We start from the raw sequence: 19,549 nt of genomic DNA on the forward strand, positions 1-19,549 counted from the left end.
TAAGTTGGTATATGCCATCACTGTATCTTCCATGCAAGAGCATCCATATTGTCGCCTCCATCATCATCATCGTTCCTTTTCTGTCTCCACAGTGGTCACTTTGGCGAGGTGAGAAAATGCAAGGAGAAAAACACTGGGACTTTCTATGCTGGAAAATTCATCAAGACGCGAAAGTGCAAAGGCAGCCGCCTGGGGCTGGACCGCGAACAGGTGGAGAGGGAGGTGTTCATCCTGCAACAGCTGGAGCACCCCAATATCATGCAGCTACACGACGTCTTTGCTAGCAAAGCTGAGATGGTGCTGATGTTGGAATTGTAAGTGTTTAGCTGTACACAACTAAAGGGTCTTTTTTTAGAAGGCAGCTTCTAGTTAAGAGGTATTCTTAAAGGGACATTCCGGTCAAAATTGAAATGCACATAGTTGAATTATATATTTAAATAGAAATATATTTGCAATATATACATGTATTGGCCAAAATGCTTCTAGTAAAATGTATCATTGTTTTAGTGTTAATATTTTTCTCTGCACATGCATGTGAAACATAGCTAGATATTCTCAGTGAACCCGCATTTAAAATAATGCAGCTGCTCAGAGCACCAGTGGGGCTTGTATCATATCTGCAATTAACAAATGTAGTCATTACCAAATGGTACAGGTACCTTAGGATCTCTGAGCAAGTGCTGTGCATAAAATGCTGGTGCACAGTGCATACTTAAATACACTTTTAAAACGGCTATACCTTTTATTATAAGCATTTTTGCTAATACATGAATATAACAAAAATGCTTCTATTCAAAACTGAAATCCATCCATGTGGAATCCAATTTTGGCTAGAATATCCCTTTAAAGTGATCATAAAGGTTCATCAATTAGTGCCCGGTTTTTAAAAATACTATTAAAAATAGGGGCACTTATATTGATGAAACTTTACATTGCATTGCTGATCCCCCGTCTCAGCTCCTCTGTACTTACTTCAGAAATTACGAAACCGGCTTCCTCCAATCATGGCTCCCCCCCCCCCCAGCGTCCTTCTCGTGATGCCCTGCTGTGATTAGAGGAAGCCAGTTTTGTCATTGCTGTGTAAGTACAGCAGGAAGAAGCAGGCGGGGGATTGGCGATCCGGCTTTGTAGAAGTAAAAGGTAAGTATTTCTACAAATACGGTGCAATGTAAAGTTTCATCAATGAAAGTGCCCCTGTTTTTAATAGTATTTTAAAAAAACGGTCACTAATTGACAAAACTTTACATTCACTTTAACTTCATATAGGCTCCCATTCAGTTTTATTAGATTTCCCATGCAAAAAAAGCCTTGTTTGTGTATTTATAATTCTTTATAGAGAGAGAGAGAGAGATTATATAACAACACAATACAAGTTACATTTGTATTTCACCATTGTGTGGCCTAGAAAGGATCGAGCTGCACCAAGCTAGATATTAGGTCTGGCTGGTGAGGGGCAGAGTGGTAGCACCCATGTGTGTCTTGGGGTCTGTAAACCAGGGATTCAGGGCCTATTTTTAAGGCGCCTTGATTTGTTGAGCTCTTATTTACCATCTATCTTGGATCACTTTCCTACTTAGTATTTACCAGGCTTCCCTCCTCTTATCTTTTAAGATTGACATTTGGCAGGAAGGGAAAGAGTCTTGTATACCCCTAAAAGGAGGTTCAGGGCAGGCTTTGGGATTCTTTCTTGCCCTCTCTTGAAAGGGGCCACTTTTTGTTGGTCACTGCTGCCTATGGAACTGAACCAAGATGTGGAAATTACAGTCTGAATTATTATTTTTTCCTTTTCGAAGAACATCATATGGAAAAGCTTAGCTTGTGTATAATGCTAGATTTTGCAGAACATTCTGTTTGTTGCTGCGTTTGCAGCCAGAATAACAAAAAGTGATAATACAATTTTGGAGCCTAAGTCTCTGTGTGTTTGTACATCCATATTATGTCCCTCTATAATGGAAGTATAATCCTAAAGGTTAAATTGATGGGACATGTGAGGAAAATGCAACAAGTGATTAAATCGTTTTGTACTCAAACGTTGTAAATATGTAATCCACTATTTAAAAATGTTTTTTATTTTAAAAAGCCGAAAATGTGAAGGGTGTCTCCTACTTGTGGTTCGCGCATTGGGGGCAGTCTAGTGGAATCCCATATCCTTGGCGCATGAGCACTATATCACTGCAAAGGATTCCTTGTTGAGCGCTAAATTACAGCTAATCAGAACTGCTTTAGTGATTTACTTTGTAACATAGTAGATTTGACATAGTCTGTCCTCCATAAAACAGCAGCTTATTTTCGCTTACTGAAAGTTTGATGGTGCCTCAAAATTTTTAATAGATGCTGTTATTATGGCGGCACGCTCTACGTAAAATGTGTATCATAATCACCTTGCAAATTCACAGTTTACAGTGTATTAATTCTCAAATTACAATAAGCATGCACAATACACTCTAGCATAGCCTAGGAGTGAGTCGGGTGCATGGGCTATGCATTTCAATTGAACATAAGGCACAGCCTCTGATAGGCTGTACTGTATAATGGATACAAGTATTTTCCATTATTATGCTACTACATTTAAAAGGTATATTATTGATCATATATTGAAATGAAAAAAATAGAGAACATTCCTTCATCAAGGCATTGAATAGATTTAATTGCATGCTTCTGGTAATAATCACTTTAAAACTTTAAATACAAAAACATTTGAAAAACCTAACCTTTCTAGTAGGGATTAGACTAATATGCCATGATTATTGAAATACATTTTGTGTTCTTACTATAAAGAGATTTATATGCAAGTACACTATAAAAATTACATTACGTCAACATTTGATATTTACTTACTAAATTACTTTTATGATCTTTTTAGTGTTGCCAGGGCAACTTGTAATTTTTATGTGCGCACTTGTCAGGTACTGGAATCATCATGGTCAATAACACAGTTCTTACTAAGCTGCCCACATATACTTAATATATGCTATACTTGCTATTTTTTAATTTTCCACATTTTATACTTAAAGGGACACAAAACCTAGTTTTTTTCTTTCTTGATTCAGATAGAAGTAAATGATCTAATTTGCTTCATTCTTGTTGTATCCTTTGTTGAAGGAGCAGCACTTCACTACAGGCAGCTAGCTGAATACAACAGGGCAAGCAAATGACAAGGGCCATATCAGCAGCCAACTCCAGTAGTGCAGTGCAGCCCCTGAGCTTATCTAGGTATGTGTTTTAAAACAAAGGATACCAAGAGAATAAAGCAATCTAGATAATAGAAGTAAAATTGAAAGTTGTTTAAAATTACATGGTCTATCTCAATCATAAAAAAATTAGGTTTCATGTCTATTTAAATGGACATGGAAGAAATGCAGCATCTATAACCCTTTCGCTGCTGAGCTATTTTACACTCGTACTGAAATAGTTTTTCGTTTTTGTACCCGTGGAATTTGATCTTAAATTTCTATGGGTTTTTTGGGGGGAGTCCAAACCTCTTTAGAAAATAACTAAATAAAAACATGGGAAAAGCTATTAAATGAGGACAAATTGTTTTGTGTTTTTTCTTTCAAATATTCTTCATGGGAAACACAAACTTGGAAGTTAATTCCTAAATATTAGCAACACAAGAGTTGTGATTGGCTGCAAAAGTAGACACTAAGGGGTAGATTAAACAACCATCAGATGCTGTAATCTACACCCAAAGTTTCCGGCTTGCCGGAAACATAAGTTAAAGGGACAGTCAAGTTTCATGATTCAAATAGGGCATGTAATTTTAAACAACTTTCCAATTTACTTTTATCATCAATTTTACTTGAATCTCTTGGTATTCTTAGTTGAGAGCTAAGCCTAGGAGGTTCATATGCTAATTTCTTTGACCTTGATGGCCGCCTCTAATCTAAATGCATTTTGACAGTTTTTACCACTAGAGGGCGTTAGTTCATGTGTTTCATATAGATAACATTGAGCTCATGCATGTGAATTTACCTAGGAGTGAGCACTGATTGGCTAAAATACAAGTCTAAAAAGAAAAAGGTATAAAAAGCAAAAGGTGCCAGTAAATAAAGTGTAAAAAGGTAAACTTTATTCAACCATTAAAACATGGAGGGACAAACCCCTTAAGACAAACAAGAGACTAACATGTTTCGGCCGAGGCCGTATTCATAGTCCTTAAAATCAATCACTCACACTAAGTTTAAAAAGCCCTCACTGGGCCCTGATTGGTGGGATAGCTTCCCTAGTCAACAAATAAACTAACATTTGTAACGGATTATTCTACTCAGTACCAGGAGATATGTGGCATTGTGCGAAAACATTTCCGACTACTTGTGGAGGATGATTCCCTTGCAGACACGGTCAGTAAAGGATGTAGGTTTTCCTACAGACGGATCTGTGGGGAATATGATATCACCGTCACAGCTAAAGAGACCGGTGTCTGCAACAGAACTATCTTCATGGCTAAGACACATGGGGATGTTCAAATGTGGATACTCCCAATGTAAGGCCTGTGAACATGTACAAGTGGATACCACTTTTAGATCTTTTGTCACTGATGAAATCTTCAACATTGCATCATGCCTGAACTGTCGTGCGATATATTGTATTTACCTGTTGTGGTGCTCACTTTGCAATTTGCAGTATGTGGGGTTAACCACTAGGGGAGGTACGGTCGCGCATTCGCGAACATTTGTCAACAATAAGTGTAGGTAAAATCGGTACCCCTTTAGTCGATCATTTTGTCAAAAAACATAACAAAAATTGTGACTCCTTGAGATGGTTAATCATTAAGAAGGTGCAACAACAGAAGAGGGGAGGAGACAAATTCCAAACACTATCCAGACAAGAAATGTACTGGATATTCAGACTCCAGACCAAGATACCGCTTGGCCTGAACTCTGAATATGATTTTATCAATTATTGGTGTTAAACCTTCCCCTCCTGTGTGTATGTATGTATATACACCTGCATACATCTATTCTTCTATATGACAGATTACCCAGAGCAAGGTAACCCTCTACTGACACCCACATATTCATATGCACAAAATATGTACACTATTAATGAGACTTGCAGATGTATGCGTGTATGTTTATCCGCTTGTGAATTGTCTAAGTGCTTTGGCTACCTTTATAGTTAACTCTTACAGCTAAGGTCATGGCTATTATGGTTTATGGGTTTATTCCTCCCTCTCCTATATGCTATCACATATACCTATATACTTATGTGACTGACTGCATTGAACAAGGTAATCCACTATTGACATACACACATACACATGCATAAAGTATCCACACTATTGATGAGGCATGCATGTGTGTGCGTGTATGTTTATTCTCTGGCTTTTTGTAGCTAGTCTTGGCTATATCTGCAGCAAATCTCTATACCTGAGCCGTAGTTAATCTGGCCCTAGGTTCATTGATTCAATTTGTTATATGCATGTATTTGTGTACATTCCACAAACATTGTATGTGTGTGGTTTGTGAGACATGCATATATATATGTATGTATGAGTTGTTTGAATGGACCTATGTTTCTACATATACTATACATTGATATAACCTCGTAAGCAAATCAAAGGTTATTACATGTGATCCAGAGAAATACAAATAGATCAAATGTCATGATGAAATACCTATTTGCTATATACAATTGATGTTTACATACAATATATATTGTTTTGAATTTGCATTTAATTTTCTCTAGACACATAGGATGTTTCTATTGTCAAAATACACTTTTCAAATATAGGTTAAAAATGAACTCTGTAATAAATAATAGATGAACAGAACTAAAGGAATCAAAACTAGTGTCCATCATTTCATCATAATGGTAAAAAGGTTCTAGGTCCTAACTTTGTTTATTCGAACATATGTTAGACTCCAATGAAATTGTATTACGTTTTGTCCCTTTAAATTTAAAACCTTAGGGAAGTTATCCCACCAATCAGGGCCCAGTGAGGGCTTTTTAAACTTAGTGTGTGTGATTGATTTTAAGGACTATGAATACGGCCTAGGCTGAAACATATTAGTCTCTTGTTTGTCTTCAGGGGTTTGTCCCTCCATGTTTTAATGGTTGAATAAAGCTTACCTTTTTACACTTTATTTACTGGCACCTTTTTCTTTTTATGCTTATTAAGTTTTGCCAGTCAGCCAGTAAATTAACCTGCACTGCCGTCTGGACACATAGCACTATTGCTGATAAACAGAGCTATTTGCTAAAGGAGTACCTGTGGAGAGTCGGATCAGCAAGTATACACAGATCCAGGAGCGAGACAGTGGAATTACAGGAGTTGAGCTCTGTGAGAACCCCTCTCTTTCCCTTCGTAAAGACCGATCGTAAGCAGGAGGTGCGATCACTAGTTCAGTGACGTCATCGACACCACGAGAAGCAAAGAGAACGCTCAACCGCGTCTGGTGGACGGAGAGGAGTCCGGGAGCAAACAGCTGCAGAGTGGTGAGATAACCGTATCCTGAACGAAGAGAGTACGGTAACCGCTTTTTGATTGTGGGGTTCCGGAGTGGCTGGGGAGAGTGTAAGCTGGACAGGCTGTTTATATCTATGGATATTATGCTTACCAGTATTAACCACACAGCAATATACCTCTCTATATGAATACCAGCCCACAAGAAACTGTCACACAGTAACTTTACATAAAGTGTATACTTGCAGAACTTCATTTAAACCTAGGTGTTATTTCTAAACTGATATATATTTGGTGGAGTGGTTGTTTGATTTTAGTACCCACCTACAGACGAGCAGTTACTATTTTTGTGTCTAATTGGACATCCAGTTGTTTTGAGTTTAAAAATGCAAGTCTGTCAAAAGAACTGAAATAAGGGGGCAGTTTGCAAATGCTTAGATACAAGGTAATTACAGAGGTAAAACGTGTATTATAACTGTGTTGGTTACGCAAAACTGGGGAATGGGTAATAAAGGGATTATCTATCTTTTAAACAAAAACATTTCTAGTGTTGACTGTCCCTATAAGAAGCAGCGGTCATAAGACCGCTGCTCCTTAACTTGTCTGCCACCTTTTAGATGGCGGACTACAATCATCCAGATCCGATACGATCGGATGAATGACACCCTCTGCTAGCGGCTGATTGGCCACGAACGTGCAGGGGGCGGCATTGCACAAGCATTTCACCAGAAATGCTTGTGCAATGTTAAAGGGACAGTCAACACCAAAAATGTTGTTGTTTTAAAAAGATAGATAATCCCTTTATTACCAATTTCCCAGTTTTGCATAACCAACATAGTTATAATAATACACATTTTACCTCTGTGATTACCTTGTATCTAAGCCTCTGTATTCTGCCCCCTTATCTCAGTTCTTTTGACAGACTTACATTTTAGCCAATCAGTGCTTACTCCTAGGTAACTTCACGTGCGTGAGCTCAATGTTATCTATATGACACACATGAACTAACGCCCTCTAGTAGTGAAAAACTGTCAAAATGCATTCACATATGAGGTGGCCTTCAAGGTCTAAGAAATTACCTAGGTTTAGCTTCCAACTAAGAATAGCAAGAGAACAAAGCAAAATTGGTGACAAATGTAAATAGAAACCTATTGCCAGATAATAAATCTACCCCTAGGAATGTAAACCTGATAGAGGGATAGTACACCTCATTTTCAAAATAAAGTAGGGATATCTCATGCTCTTCTTATTGGTAGGTGATTGACATACAACACTGGTTTTTAAACCTTTACTCGGGCCTCCCCAACAGGCCAGGTTTTCAGGATTACCGTGGGTGAGAGAAGTTAAAATAACCATGGTTACTAATCAGCTGGTTATTTCATCTGTGCGCCAATTCGGATGTGCTTGAAGTGTGGCCTTTTAAGGAGGCCTGAGGACAGGTTTGGAAACCAGTTACATACAAAAATGGCCGAACACCATGAAATCAGAAACCTGTTAGTTTTAAAAAACATGTAAGATGCTACTAAGATTTCTTTATTTTCTAATATTCTGTTACTAATTGTTATTGGAAAACTTAAGTATAACATTTCTAAATTCTGGTGTTCTGGAAAGGGCAGTTGATGTTAAATTGATGTTGAAGAGTATTTCACTGCCCCCACCCAGCAACTTTATAACACCACCCGTCTGGCAGAGAACACTGATGCATTATGGGCAGGGTGGGAGGTTAATTAAAAGACATGACAGTAATGCATTATTGTAGTCTGTTAACCAGTATGCTTTACATATACTATGATACATTGCTTAACCCCTTCCCGCCGTTAGGACGGCATGAAACGTTCTAGCCATTCTGCTGTCCTGGAGCCATAATGGCTTCCTAACTGGGATCGCGGGCTGGAGAGCGCACTCCCCCCAGACCTAATCCCATCAGTGAAATCACACAACTGCTTGAACGATCTGGTGATTTCAACGTTTTACTTATTTGTCCGATGTAACAAATAAGTACCGGCAGTAAGGGGTTAAACTGGAGATAATTATGTAGTGCTTACTGTTTTCGTTATCTAGCAGAACCTTGGTACTTGATCGTATTTAAATGCTTAATGTGTATGACAAATGTCAGAACAATGAAACTGTACTGTAGCGATATTTTAAAGTACTTTTTTTATTGTTGCATCTAAGAGAAAAACAAATGTTCTTGTGCTAAAATATAAACTTTTTTAGTTCTCATGCTTTTGGGGAAGTCACAGCTATGGGAGATTCTGTCAAACAGACCAGATAAGCACATTTAAAGGGACCCCAACATGTTTCTTTCATGGTTCAGATAGAGCAAAACATTTTAAACATCTTTCCAATGTACTTCTGTTATCAAAGTTGCTTCATTCTCTTGGTTTCCATTGTTGATGGAGCAACAATGCACTACTGGGAGTTAGCTGAACATGTCTGGTGACCCAATGACAAGAGGCATAATATGTGCAACCACCAATCAGCAGCTAGCTCCCTAGCTTACCTATGTATGCTTTTCAACAAAGGATACCAAGCAAACAAAGCTAATACACGTGAATGCTACAGTTTGGGACTAAAGTATATTAAAGAGAAAATAAAGTGAGAATTAAACTTACATGATTTAGATAGAGCACATAATAATAAAGAAAAATACTTTCCGGCTTACCAATCTATTATCAAATTTGCTTCGATCTCTTGGTATCCTTTGCTGAAGAGTAAACCTAGGTAGGCTCAGGAGTGTGCACATCTTTTTAGCAGTTTATGGTATCAGTGTTTGCAACTATGTGCTTTGTTTTTTTTAAAGGGACAGTAAACCCAACATTAAACTTTTATGATTCAGATAGATCATGCAATTTTAAAAGATTATGAAACCCCAAATTGTTCTTCCACGATTCAGATGCAATTTTAAACAACTTTCTAATTTACTTCTATTATCAATTTTTCTTTGTTCTCTAGGTATCCTTTATTTAAAAGAAAATCTACATAGTCCCATACTAGCTCAGAAGTGAGCAAGTGTTTTTGTTACTCTGTGGGAGCAATATTGGGCGAGATTACATATACGTTGTAGGTTTCAGCGCAACTGCTGAAACTCATGCCGCCCCTAAGTTCACCTTGCACATCGGGTGAATCAGATATACGGTGCCGGCTGATCAGATACTGCCGTAAATCGGATAAACCGACGAGGTACAGAAATGTGCAGAAATAAACATTTTTGGAGTCACCAGTGACTTATGGCAGTATATGATCTGCCGGCGCCTAAGTAAAAAACAAATAAAAGTTTAATCGCCCGTAAACGTCTAACCCGCCTCCCAAAAAAATTAACCTGAAACGTCAAAACCCCAAATCCGCCATCCCCCCCACATCACAACTAATAATAAAATGTATTAACCCCTAATCCGCCATCCCCCCACATTGAAACTAATAATAAAATGTATTAACCTCTAAACCGCCAACCACCCACAATGCAAACTACCTATTTAAACTATTAACTCCTAATCCGCAAACCCCCACATTGCAAACTAGCTAATAAATGTATTAACCCCTAAATCGCCACCCCCACAACGCAAAGTACATATAAACAATATTAACCCCTAAACCGCCTTCCCCCAACAACACAAAGTATTAATTTAACACCCCCTAAGTTAACCCCAATTACATAAAATAAAAAGATTATCTCCCTAAAATATAAATTAAAAATTACCAAAATAAAAAAACAACCTAAGATTAAATTAAAATATCTACTATTACAAAAAATAAAAAAATCTAAAATTATAGAAAAAAATAAACAAAACTGTCCAAAATACCCCTATTAAAACATAAAAAGCCACCCCAAAATAAAAACACCCCCTATTCTAACACTAAATTACCAATAGCCCTTAAAAGTGCCTTTTGGATGTCAAAACTACAAATTAACCCCCAATGGTAAAACCCCCTCTCACCCAACCCCCCAAAATAAAATAAAAAACTAACTCTAAAAAAATTTAATCTACCCATTGCCCCTAAAGGGGCATTTGTAGGGGCATTGCCCTTAAAACGGCAATCAGATCTTTTGCTGCCCATTAAAAAATAATAAAATCCCTAATCTAAAAAAAAATAAAAACCCCAAAAAAGAAAAAAACTAACACTAACCCCAAAAAAAGTACTCACCATTCCTGAAGTCCAGACATCCATCTTCTTCCAGGCGGAGCAAAGTCTTTACCAGGCGCATCCATCTTCATCCAGCGCAGGACCATTTCTTGCCGGAGGTGCGGAGCAGTCTTCCTATGCGCAAATCTGGTCATCAGCGAAGTGGAGGTCCTCTTCATGCGATCGTCCGCCGCACACTGAAGATTGAATGCAAGGTACCCCTTTTTGGGGAACCTTGCATTCCTATTGACTGAAATTTTCAAATCAGCCAATAGGATGAGCGCTTTTTTTATTTATATTTTAAGCCTTTTTTATTTTATATAATTGGGGTTAATTTAGGGGGTGTTAGGTTAGGGGGCTTAGATTAGATTCATACATTGCATTGTGGGGGGATGGGGGTTTAAGAGTTAATAGATTAATTAGGTAGATTGTGTTGTGGGGGGTGGCGGTTTAGTGTTAATAGGTTAATTAGGTAGATTGCGTTGTGGGGGATGGTGGTTTAGGGGTTAATAGGTTAATTAGGTAGATTGTGTTGTGGGAGGTTGGCGGATTAGGGGTTAATAGTATAATTAGATACTTTGCCTTTGGAGTGGGTGGTGGATTAGGGGTTAATAACTTTATTAGGTACTTTGGGGTTAATACATTTCTCTTGTAAGGTGTATCCAGTCCACGGATTCATCCTTTACCTGTGGGATATTCTCCTTCCTAACAGGAAGTGGCAAAGAGAGCACACAGCAGAGCTGTCCATATAGCTCCCCCTCTAGCTCCACCCCCCAGTCATTCTCTTTGCCGGCTCTAAGCAATAGGGTCTCTCTCGGAAGGGTAAAGTGAATGTGGTGTTAGATTTGTAGTTTTTGTTCTTCAAGCAAAAGTTTGTTATTTTTAAATGGTACCGGTTTGTACTATTTACTCTCCAGCAGAAAAAGGATGAAGATTTCTGCAGAGAGGAAAATGATTTTAGCATGTTGTAACTAAAATCCACTACTGTTCCCACACAGGACTGAGGAGTACAAGAAAACTTCAGTTGGGGGGAACGGTTTGCAGATTAAGCTGCAATAAGGTATGTTCAGTCATTTATTTCTAGACAAGACTGTGATAATGCTAGAAAAGGACTGATAAGATCCCCATGAGGGAAGGGTAAGCTTTATTCAGAGACTAAGTATGGAATTACAAGCTTACATTACAGGGCTAATTTATGCTGGTTGACACTTTTTTATGGGTTGACACTTTTTTATGGCAAACTTATAAACATCGTTTTTGAGACACTTAGAAGGTTCTTTTGGGTTTCTTTCAGGGGTTGTTACCCACATGGCTAGTATTATAACTCCTAGGAGTGTTTCTTTAGGCCTCACAGCAACTGAGTAAGGTGGGAGGGGCCTAATTTTGCGCCTCAGGTGCGCAGTTAGATGGACTAGATCTTCAGGCTGTGTTCACATGGTGGCTCCTGCTACAATTTCAGGACCCATAAGAAGCTTTTTCCCCATAAATCTGACTCCTAAGGGAAGGTAGGGCCACAGCAGAGCTGTGGCAAGCTGCTAAATTTGTTTTAACCGCTCTGTTAGCTTACTATTGATCCGGTTTGGGCATTAAGGGGTTAATCGATTTTTTTGCTAGCTGTGCAATCTTACCAATGCTTTAGGTACATACTGTGAAAATTTCAGAAAGTTTGGTGCATTTTTCACTGTTTTGGAAAATTTTTATTTCTTAAAGGCACAGTAACGTTTTTTTTGCAAAGTGTGTTTTTGCTTGATTAATGTGATTTCTAAGCCTGTTTGTCTTACTATTAGTCTGTTAAACATGTCTGTCACCAAGGAAAATCCTTGTTCAATGTGTTTATGAGCCATGGTGGAACCCCCTCTCAAAATGTGTCCCACGTGTACTGATATGTCTATACATTTTAAAGACCATATTATTGCACTTAAAAATATGGCCGAGGATGATTCTCAGACAGAAGGTAATGAGGTTAGCCCGTTGACCTCTCCCCAAGTGTCACAACCAGTTACGCCCGCTCAAGCGACGCCTAGCACCTCTAGCGCGTCTAACTCTTTTACCTTACAAGATTTGGCGGCAGTTATGGATAATACCCTTTCAGTATTTTTATCTAAGCTGCCCATGTTACCTGCAAAGCGTGATAGCTCTGTTTTAAGAACAGATTATGAGCATTCTGACGCTTTAGTATCCGTATCCGATATACACTCACAACGCTCTGAAATGGGGGCGAGGGATGTGCTGTCTGAGGGAGAAGTTTCCGATTCGGGAAAGGTTGCTCCTCAGACAGACTCAGATACGTTGGCATTTAAATTTAAACTAGAACACCTCCGCTTATTTTTTTTTTATTTTTTTTACATCTTTATTTAAGTACCAATTCATGATACACATCATACAATCAAAAAAGAAAGAAACACAAAAAAAGAAAAAAGAGGCATAGATATAGGAGACTATAACAGGATCACATTATACATGTAATAAATATCCTTACAATGCTACGCTTAACATGATCCATATATAACATTGTCTTGCCTTATCAATACAACCTATGACCAATTACTCATAATACATGAATTGGGGATTTTCAGAACCTGTTTTATAATAAACCATAACAAACAACACCAACAAAAAAAACAAAAAACAAAAAAAAAATATTGATATAAGACCCAGAAAGCTGCAACTATATATCATACTGGGGGTAGAGAGCTAGACCACAGTCAACCTTGTTCGATCACATCTAGCCTGACTAAGTAATTATATCCAATACTATGTCTCTCAAGGGGGTATAAAACCTGCTTTATGCAAAGATTTCAAGATATCTACTTGTATCACCGATGGTTGTAATTTGATGATATCTACCCATTTTGTGTAAAAATCTCTAGCTTGGGTTTCTTTGTTTGGCTCTAAGTTCAGTTGTTCTATAATTAATTGAACAGTCATTTTTTGGGCAAAATCCGCTAAACTCGGATACTTTTTAGCTTTCCAATGCTGGAAAATTAAGTTCCTGGCAATTTGTATTGCTGATATTAGTAAGGCGTACTCTCCTTTTACATATTTATTGTCAAAAATAAAAAAATATATACTTATAGGCGTAAAAACCACCCTTTGACTCAAAAACCTATTCAGCCAAAACTCTATTTTCTTCCAGAACTGATATATCCTCGGGCAACTCCATAAGCAATGAACAATATCTGCCCGGGGCTCATAACAGTGAAAACAATTCCTTTTAGAATTCTTATCCCATTTGGCTAAACGTATGGGCGTAATATATGCAAGGTTTTCCAGGTAACTATGAGATTCTTTCCAGGCTGTGTATCTAAAACCCACTGTCCCTATACTCCGTTTAATATCTTGGGGTAGTAAGTCAGGGAAATTATTTTCCCATTTTTTAGTGAGGATTTCTAGGTGCATCTCGCCCCTTTTTTTCAATACCATCTTGTACCAAAATGCTATTGAGTGGAAACCTGCCCGGTATATCTGTAACCCAGATTCTATTACCCCTAGACCCCCATCACCTTGGGGGTTTTGTGTTATGTAATTATAAAATTGTCTAACCTGTAGAAAAGCAAAGAAGTGCTGCCTAGGGATAGCATATTCAGCTTGTATCAGAGAAAATTATTTAATAACCCCTGTGTCCTTATCAGATAGTTGTTGTAGAAATTCTAATCCTTTTTTTTTCCAAAGATGAAAAATACCAAAACTTAATCCTGGTCCAAATTCCGGGTGTCCAACCATAGGAAGATACTTAAGTTTATTTTAAGATCTACACAGAATTTCTGCCATACTTTAACTATATTACTAACAATCTTGATCTTTAATATCATCGCTGGAATTTTAGATATAGGAGTATGTAAGATAGCTTTTAGAGTAAATGGTTTTATTATACTACCCTCCATATCTCTAAAAGAGCAATGGTCTTTTTCCGTAATCCAATCAATTGCTATTTTTAACATTGCGACCTGGTTGTATATTTTAATATTGGGGAGACCAAACCCTCCAAAATCTTTGTCTAGGTACAACGTATTTTTAGCAAGTCTCACCCTCTTTGCACCCCATATAAAAGCTTTACATTCTCCATCATATTTCTTCATATCCTCGTTCCTTATAAAAATAGGGAAATTCTGCATTATGTACAACAGTTGTGGAAATAAAAATGTTTTCAGCATCATAATTCTAGCGGAGACCGAAATAGGTAGTGGTCTCCACTTCTCCAACACTGAAGAACATTCAAGGAAAAATTTAGAGTGATTTAATGAATACCACAACTCTGGATTTGAGCTTAAATATAGCCCTAGGTATTTAATTTGATTGACCTCTCGAAAAGGGTGTTGGAAAATATATTTTTTAGGCCGCTTTATCAACAATAATTCTGATTTTGGCTGGTTTACCTTATACCCCGAAAAGGAGCCAAATTCATTAATTATTTCCAACAGAAAAGGAATACTTTGTGCAGTTCTTGATAAGAAGAGTATTAAGTCATCTGCATATAAAGATAAAACAACATTACCATCCCCCATTTTAATTCCTTCTAGTACTTGTCTAAGTCTAACCGCTAAGGGTTCAATCGAAAGGTTAAAAAGCAGGGGTGACAATGGACAACCTTGTCTAGTCCCTTTCATCAGTGTTATTTTTGGAGAAAAATATCCATTTACAAACAATGTTGAACAAGGTGCCTTGTAGATCAATTTAATAAAATTGAGAAAGTTACCTGTAATACCAAATCGAGATAAAGAAGTAAATAGATGTTCCCATACAATCGCATCAAAAGCTTTTTCCGCGTCCAGTGTTAAGAGTGCCAAATCTACTTCACTTACATTATGTTTAATTTTAGTTTTATTCCAATAGTAGCTCAAAACTAATAAAACCTTTCGTATATTTTTTGTTATACTTCTTCCTGGCATAAATCCCGTTTGATCACTATGGATCAACTTATTTATGTACTTCTTCAGCCTATCTGCCACAATTGCTGTAATAAGTTTATAGTCATTATTTAATAATGATATCGGTCTATAAGCATTAAGATTTTCCGGGTCCTTATCTTTTTTGTGTAATAAGATGACTGTAGAAGCACAAAAAAGACTAGATTCTGTTTCATGTTTAATAAAATATTGATTAAATAGATCTTGCAATGTACCCCCAATTTCACTTTTAAGTATTCTGTAGAATTCCACAGGAACTTGGTCCGGGCCTGGAGCTTTATTTAATTTAGCCTTATCTATAGCTGTTAAAATTTCCTCTTCTGATATAGGTTTATTTAATTCTATAAGATCCTCTGAAGGTATTTGGGGGAGAAGCACTTCCTTCCAAAATTGGTCTTTAGTCGTTTCATTAACTAATCCTACTGAGTATATTTCACGATAGTAGTCATACATTAATTTATTTATCTCCTTTGGTGAGGTAATTCTAAGATCCCTCATTTTAATACTGCTAATATTCCTCTTCCCATCATTTCCGCCCTTATTTAATTTTGCTAATAATTTAGCTGACCTTCCCTGGTAACTAGAGAAAAAGGCATTCGCCTTCCTATCCTGTTTTGCTATTGTAAGTTTTAAAAACCCCTCTCTTTCTGATTTGGCTTTCCTATATTTAGCCCAAGTTTCGTCATTAGGATTATCAATATATGTTTTATAGTTATTTTTTAATTGGTTTGCTAATTGTAAATCCCGAGCTCTCATTTTCTTTTCCCGTTTAATTACATAACCTTTTATTTCACCTCGAAGGACAGCTTTTGCAGCCTCCCAGAAGACCTCTATTTTATGGTAGTAATTTATATTTTCTGTTTTGTATTGTTTCCATTTTTGTACTAAAAATCTATTAAAATCAATATCCTGTACCAAGTATTTTGGGAAAAAAAAATTATTATTCCCAGACTTCCGAGATCTAATACCTTCTATATCAAGACTAATTATCGCGTGGTCCGATATAACTATATCGTCTATCATTGGGTTTAGATCTAAAGATAACATGGACTCATTGACTAAGAAAAGATCTATGCAGGACATCACTTTGTGGGTCTTAGATACACAGGAAAAACATCTCATATCAGGGTTCTTTGATCGCCAAATATCATGAAGATTTAATTTATTTCGAAAGGCTCTAAATAGTCTTTCTTCCGCTTTTCTACCTATAGGTCGATTACCAGCTCTTGTTCTGTCCATCACAGGAACTGGTGTCATGTTAAAGTCTCCTGCAATAATCACATTCTTATTAATATAAGGAAAAAGTTTAACATCTCCACCTCCGCTTATTACTCAGGGAGGTATTAGTTACTCTGGATGACTGTGACCCTTTGGTGGTCCCAGAGAAATTGTGTAAAATGGACAAGTACCTAGAAGTTCCTGTTTACACTGATGTGTTCCCGGTCCCTAAGAGGATTGCGGATATAGTAACTAGGGAGTGGGATAAACCAGGTATTCCGTTTGTTCCCCATCCTGTTTTTAAGAAAATGTTCCCCATATCTGACACCACGCGGGACTCGTGGCAGACGGTCCCTAAGGTGGAGGGGGCTGTTTCTTCACTTGCTAAACGCACAACCATACCAATTGAGTTGTGCTTTTAAAGACCCTATGGATAAAAAATTAGAGGGTCTACTTAAGAAAATTTTTGTTCATCAAGGTTTTCTTCTCCAACCTATAGCGTGCATTGTTCCTGTAACTACTGCAGCTGCTTTCTGGTTCGAGGTGCTGGAAGATGCGCTCCAGACGGAGACCTCATATGAGGATATTATGGACAGAATTAAGGCTCTTAAGCTGGCTAATTCTTTTATCACAGATGCCGCTTTCCAACTAGCTAAGTTAGCGGCAAAGAATTAAGGTTTTGCCATTCTGGCGCGCAGGGCGCTATGGCTTAAGTCTTGGTCGGCCGATGTGTCATCAAAATCCAAACTGCTGAACATCCCTTTCAAAGGAAAGACCCTTTTCGGGCCTGAATTGAAAGAGATTATCTCAGAAATCACTGGGGGAAAAGGCCATGCTCTCCCTCAGGACAAATCCTTTAAGACAAGGAAAAAACAAAATAATTTTCGTTCCTTTCGAAATTTCAGGAGCGGTCTCGCTTCATCCTCCCCTGCTGCGAAGCAAGAGGGTAACACTTCACAACCCAGGGCAGCCTGGAAACCTTACCAGGGCTGGAACAAGGGTAAACAGGCCAAGAAGCCTGCAGCTGCCCCAAGACAGCATGAAGGGGTAGCCCCCGATCCGGGACCGGATCTAGTAGGGGGCAGACTCTCTCTTCGCTCAGGCCTTGGCAAGAGACGTACACGATCCATGGGCCTTACAGATTGTATCCCAGGGATATCTTCTAGAATTCAAGGACTCCCCTCCAAGGGGAAGGTTCCATATTTCTCGTCTGTCTACAGACACGACAAAGAAAGAGGCGTTCTTACGCTGTGTAGAAGACAATGGGAGTGATCCACCCAGTTCCAATTGCGGAACAAGGGCTGGGGTTTTACTCAAACCTGTTTGTGGTTCCCAAAAAAGAAGGAACTTTCAGACCAATCCTGGATCTCAAAATTCTAAACAAATTCCTCAGAGTCCCATCATTCAAGATGGAGACCATTCGGACAATCTTACCAATGATCCAGGAGGGTCAATATATGACTACCGTGGATCTAAAGGATGTGTATTTACACATTCCTATCCACAAAGATCATCACCAGTTTCTCAGGTTCGCTTTTCTGGACAAGCATTATCAGTTTGTGGCTCTCCCTTTCGGGTTGGCCACTGCTCCCAGAATTTTCACAAAGGTGCTAGGGTCCCTCCTGGCGGTGCTAAGGCCGTGGGGCATAGCAGTGGCACCTTATCTAGATGACATCTTAATTCAGGCGTCAACTTTCCAAAGAGCCAAGTCTCACACGGAAATTGTAGTGGCCTTTCTGAGGTCTCACGGGTGGAAGGTGAACATCAAAAAGAGTTTTCTCTCCCCCCTCACAAGAGTTCCCTTCCTAGGAACACTAATAGACTCGGTAGAAATGAAAATATTTCTGACGGAGGTCAGAAAGTTAAAACTCTTAACCACTTGCTGAGCTCTTCATTCCATTCCTCGGCCTTCTGTAGCTCAGTGCATGGAGACAGTCGGATGAATGGTAGCGGCAATGGACATAGTCCCTTTTGCACGGATACACCTCAGACCACTGCAACTATGCATGCTCAAACAGTGGAATCGGGATTATGCAGATTTGTCTCCTCAAATACAGTTGGACCAGGGGACCAGAGATTCTCTTCTCTGGTGGTTGTCTCAGGATCACCTGGCTCAGGGAATGTGTTTCCACAGAGTGGATCATGGTAACGACCGATGCCAGTCTGTTGAGCTGGGGTGCTGTCTGGGACTCCCTTAAAGCTCAGGGCTTATGGTCTCGGGAAGAAGCTCTTCTCCCGATAAACATTCTGGAACTGAGGGCGATATTCAACGCTCTTCAGGCATGGCCTCAGCTAGCTGCGGCCAAATTCATCAGATTTCAGTCGGACAACATCACGACTGTAGCTTACATCAACCATCAAGGGGGAACAATGAGTCCCCTAGCAATGATGGAAGTAACCAAAATAATCAGGTGGGTGGAGGATCACTCTTGCCGTTTGAACCTTTACATTCCATAGATATTGAACTTTTATCTTGGAAAGTTTTGTTTTTGGTAGCTATCTCTTCTGCTCGAAGAGTTTCAGAGTTATCTGCTTTGCAGTGTGACTCACCTTACTTGGTGTTCCACGCAGATAAGGTAGTTTTGCGTGCCAAACCCAGTTTTCTTCCTAAGGTTGTGTCTAATAAGAATATTAATCAGGAAATTGTTGTTCCTTCCCTGTGTCCTAATCCTTCTTCGAAGAAGGAACGTCTGTTACACAATCTTGATGTGGTTCGTGCTTTAAAGTTCTATTTACAAGCAACTAAGGATTTCAGACAAACAACTTGATTGTTTGTCATCTATTCTGGTAAAAGGAGAGGTCAGAAGGCGACTGCTACTTCTCTTTCCTTTTGGCTGAAAAGCATCATCCGTCTGGCCTATGAGATTGCTGGCCAGCAACCTCCTGAAACAAT

At 38.5% G+C, this 19,549-nt stretch overlaps 1 protein-coding gene across 3 annotated transcripts in view; it reads left to right on the plus strand.

The window, feature by feature from the left end:
* The window catches only part of LOC128652381 (death-associated protein kinase 2), a 310,674-nt gene that overhangs the window by 213,925 nt on the left and 77,200 nt on the right, over positions 1–19,549 (plus strand). For all 3 annotated transcript variants that reach the window (XM_053705320.1, XM_053705323.1, XM_053705326.1), the window contains one exon: positions 93–314. In XM_053705320.1, the coding sequence (XP_053561295.1) occupies positions 93–314 (222 nt within the window). The remainder of the gene's footprint in view (positions 1–92; positions 315–19,549) is intronic.

This window comes from Bombina bombina, chromosome 1 (assembly GCF_027579735.1).
Source record: "Bombina bombina isolate aBomBom1 chromosome 1, aBomBom1.pri, whole genome shotgun sequence".
NCBI classification, from domain to species: Eukaryota; Metazoa; Chordata; class Amphibia; order Anura; family Bombinatoridae; genus Bombina; species Bombina bombina.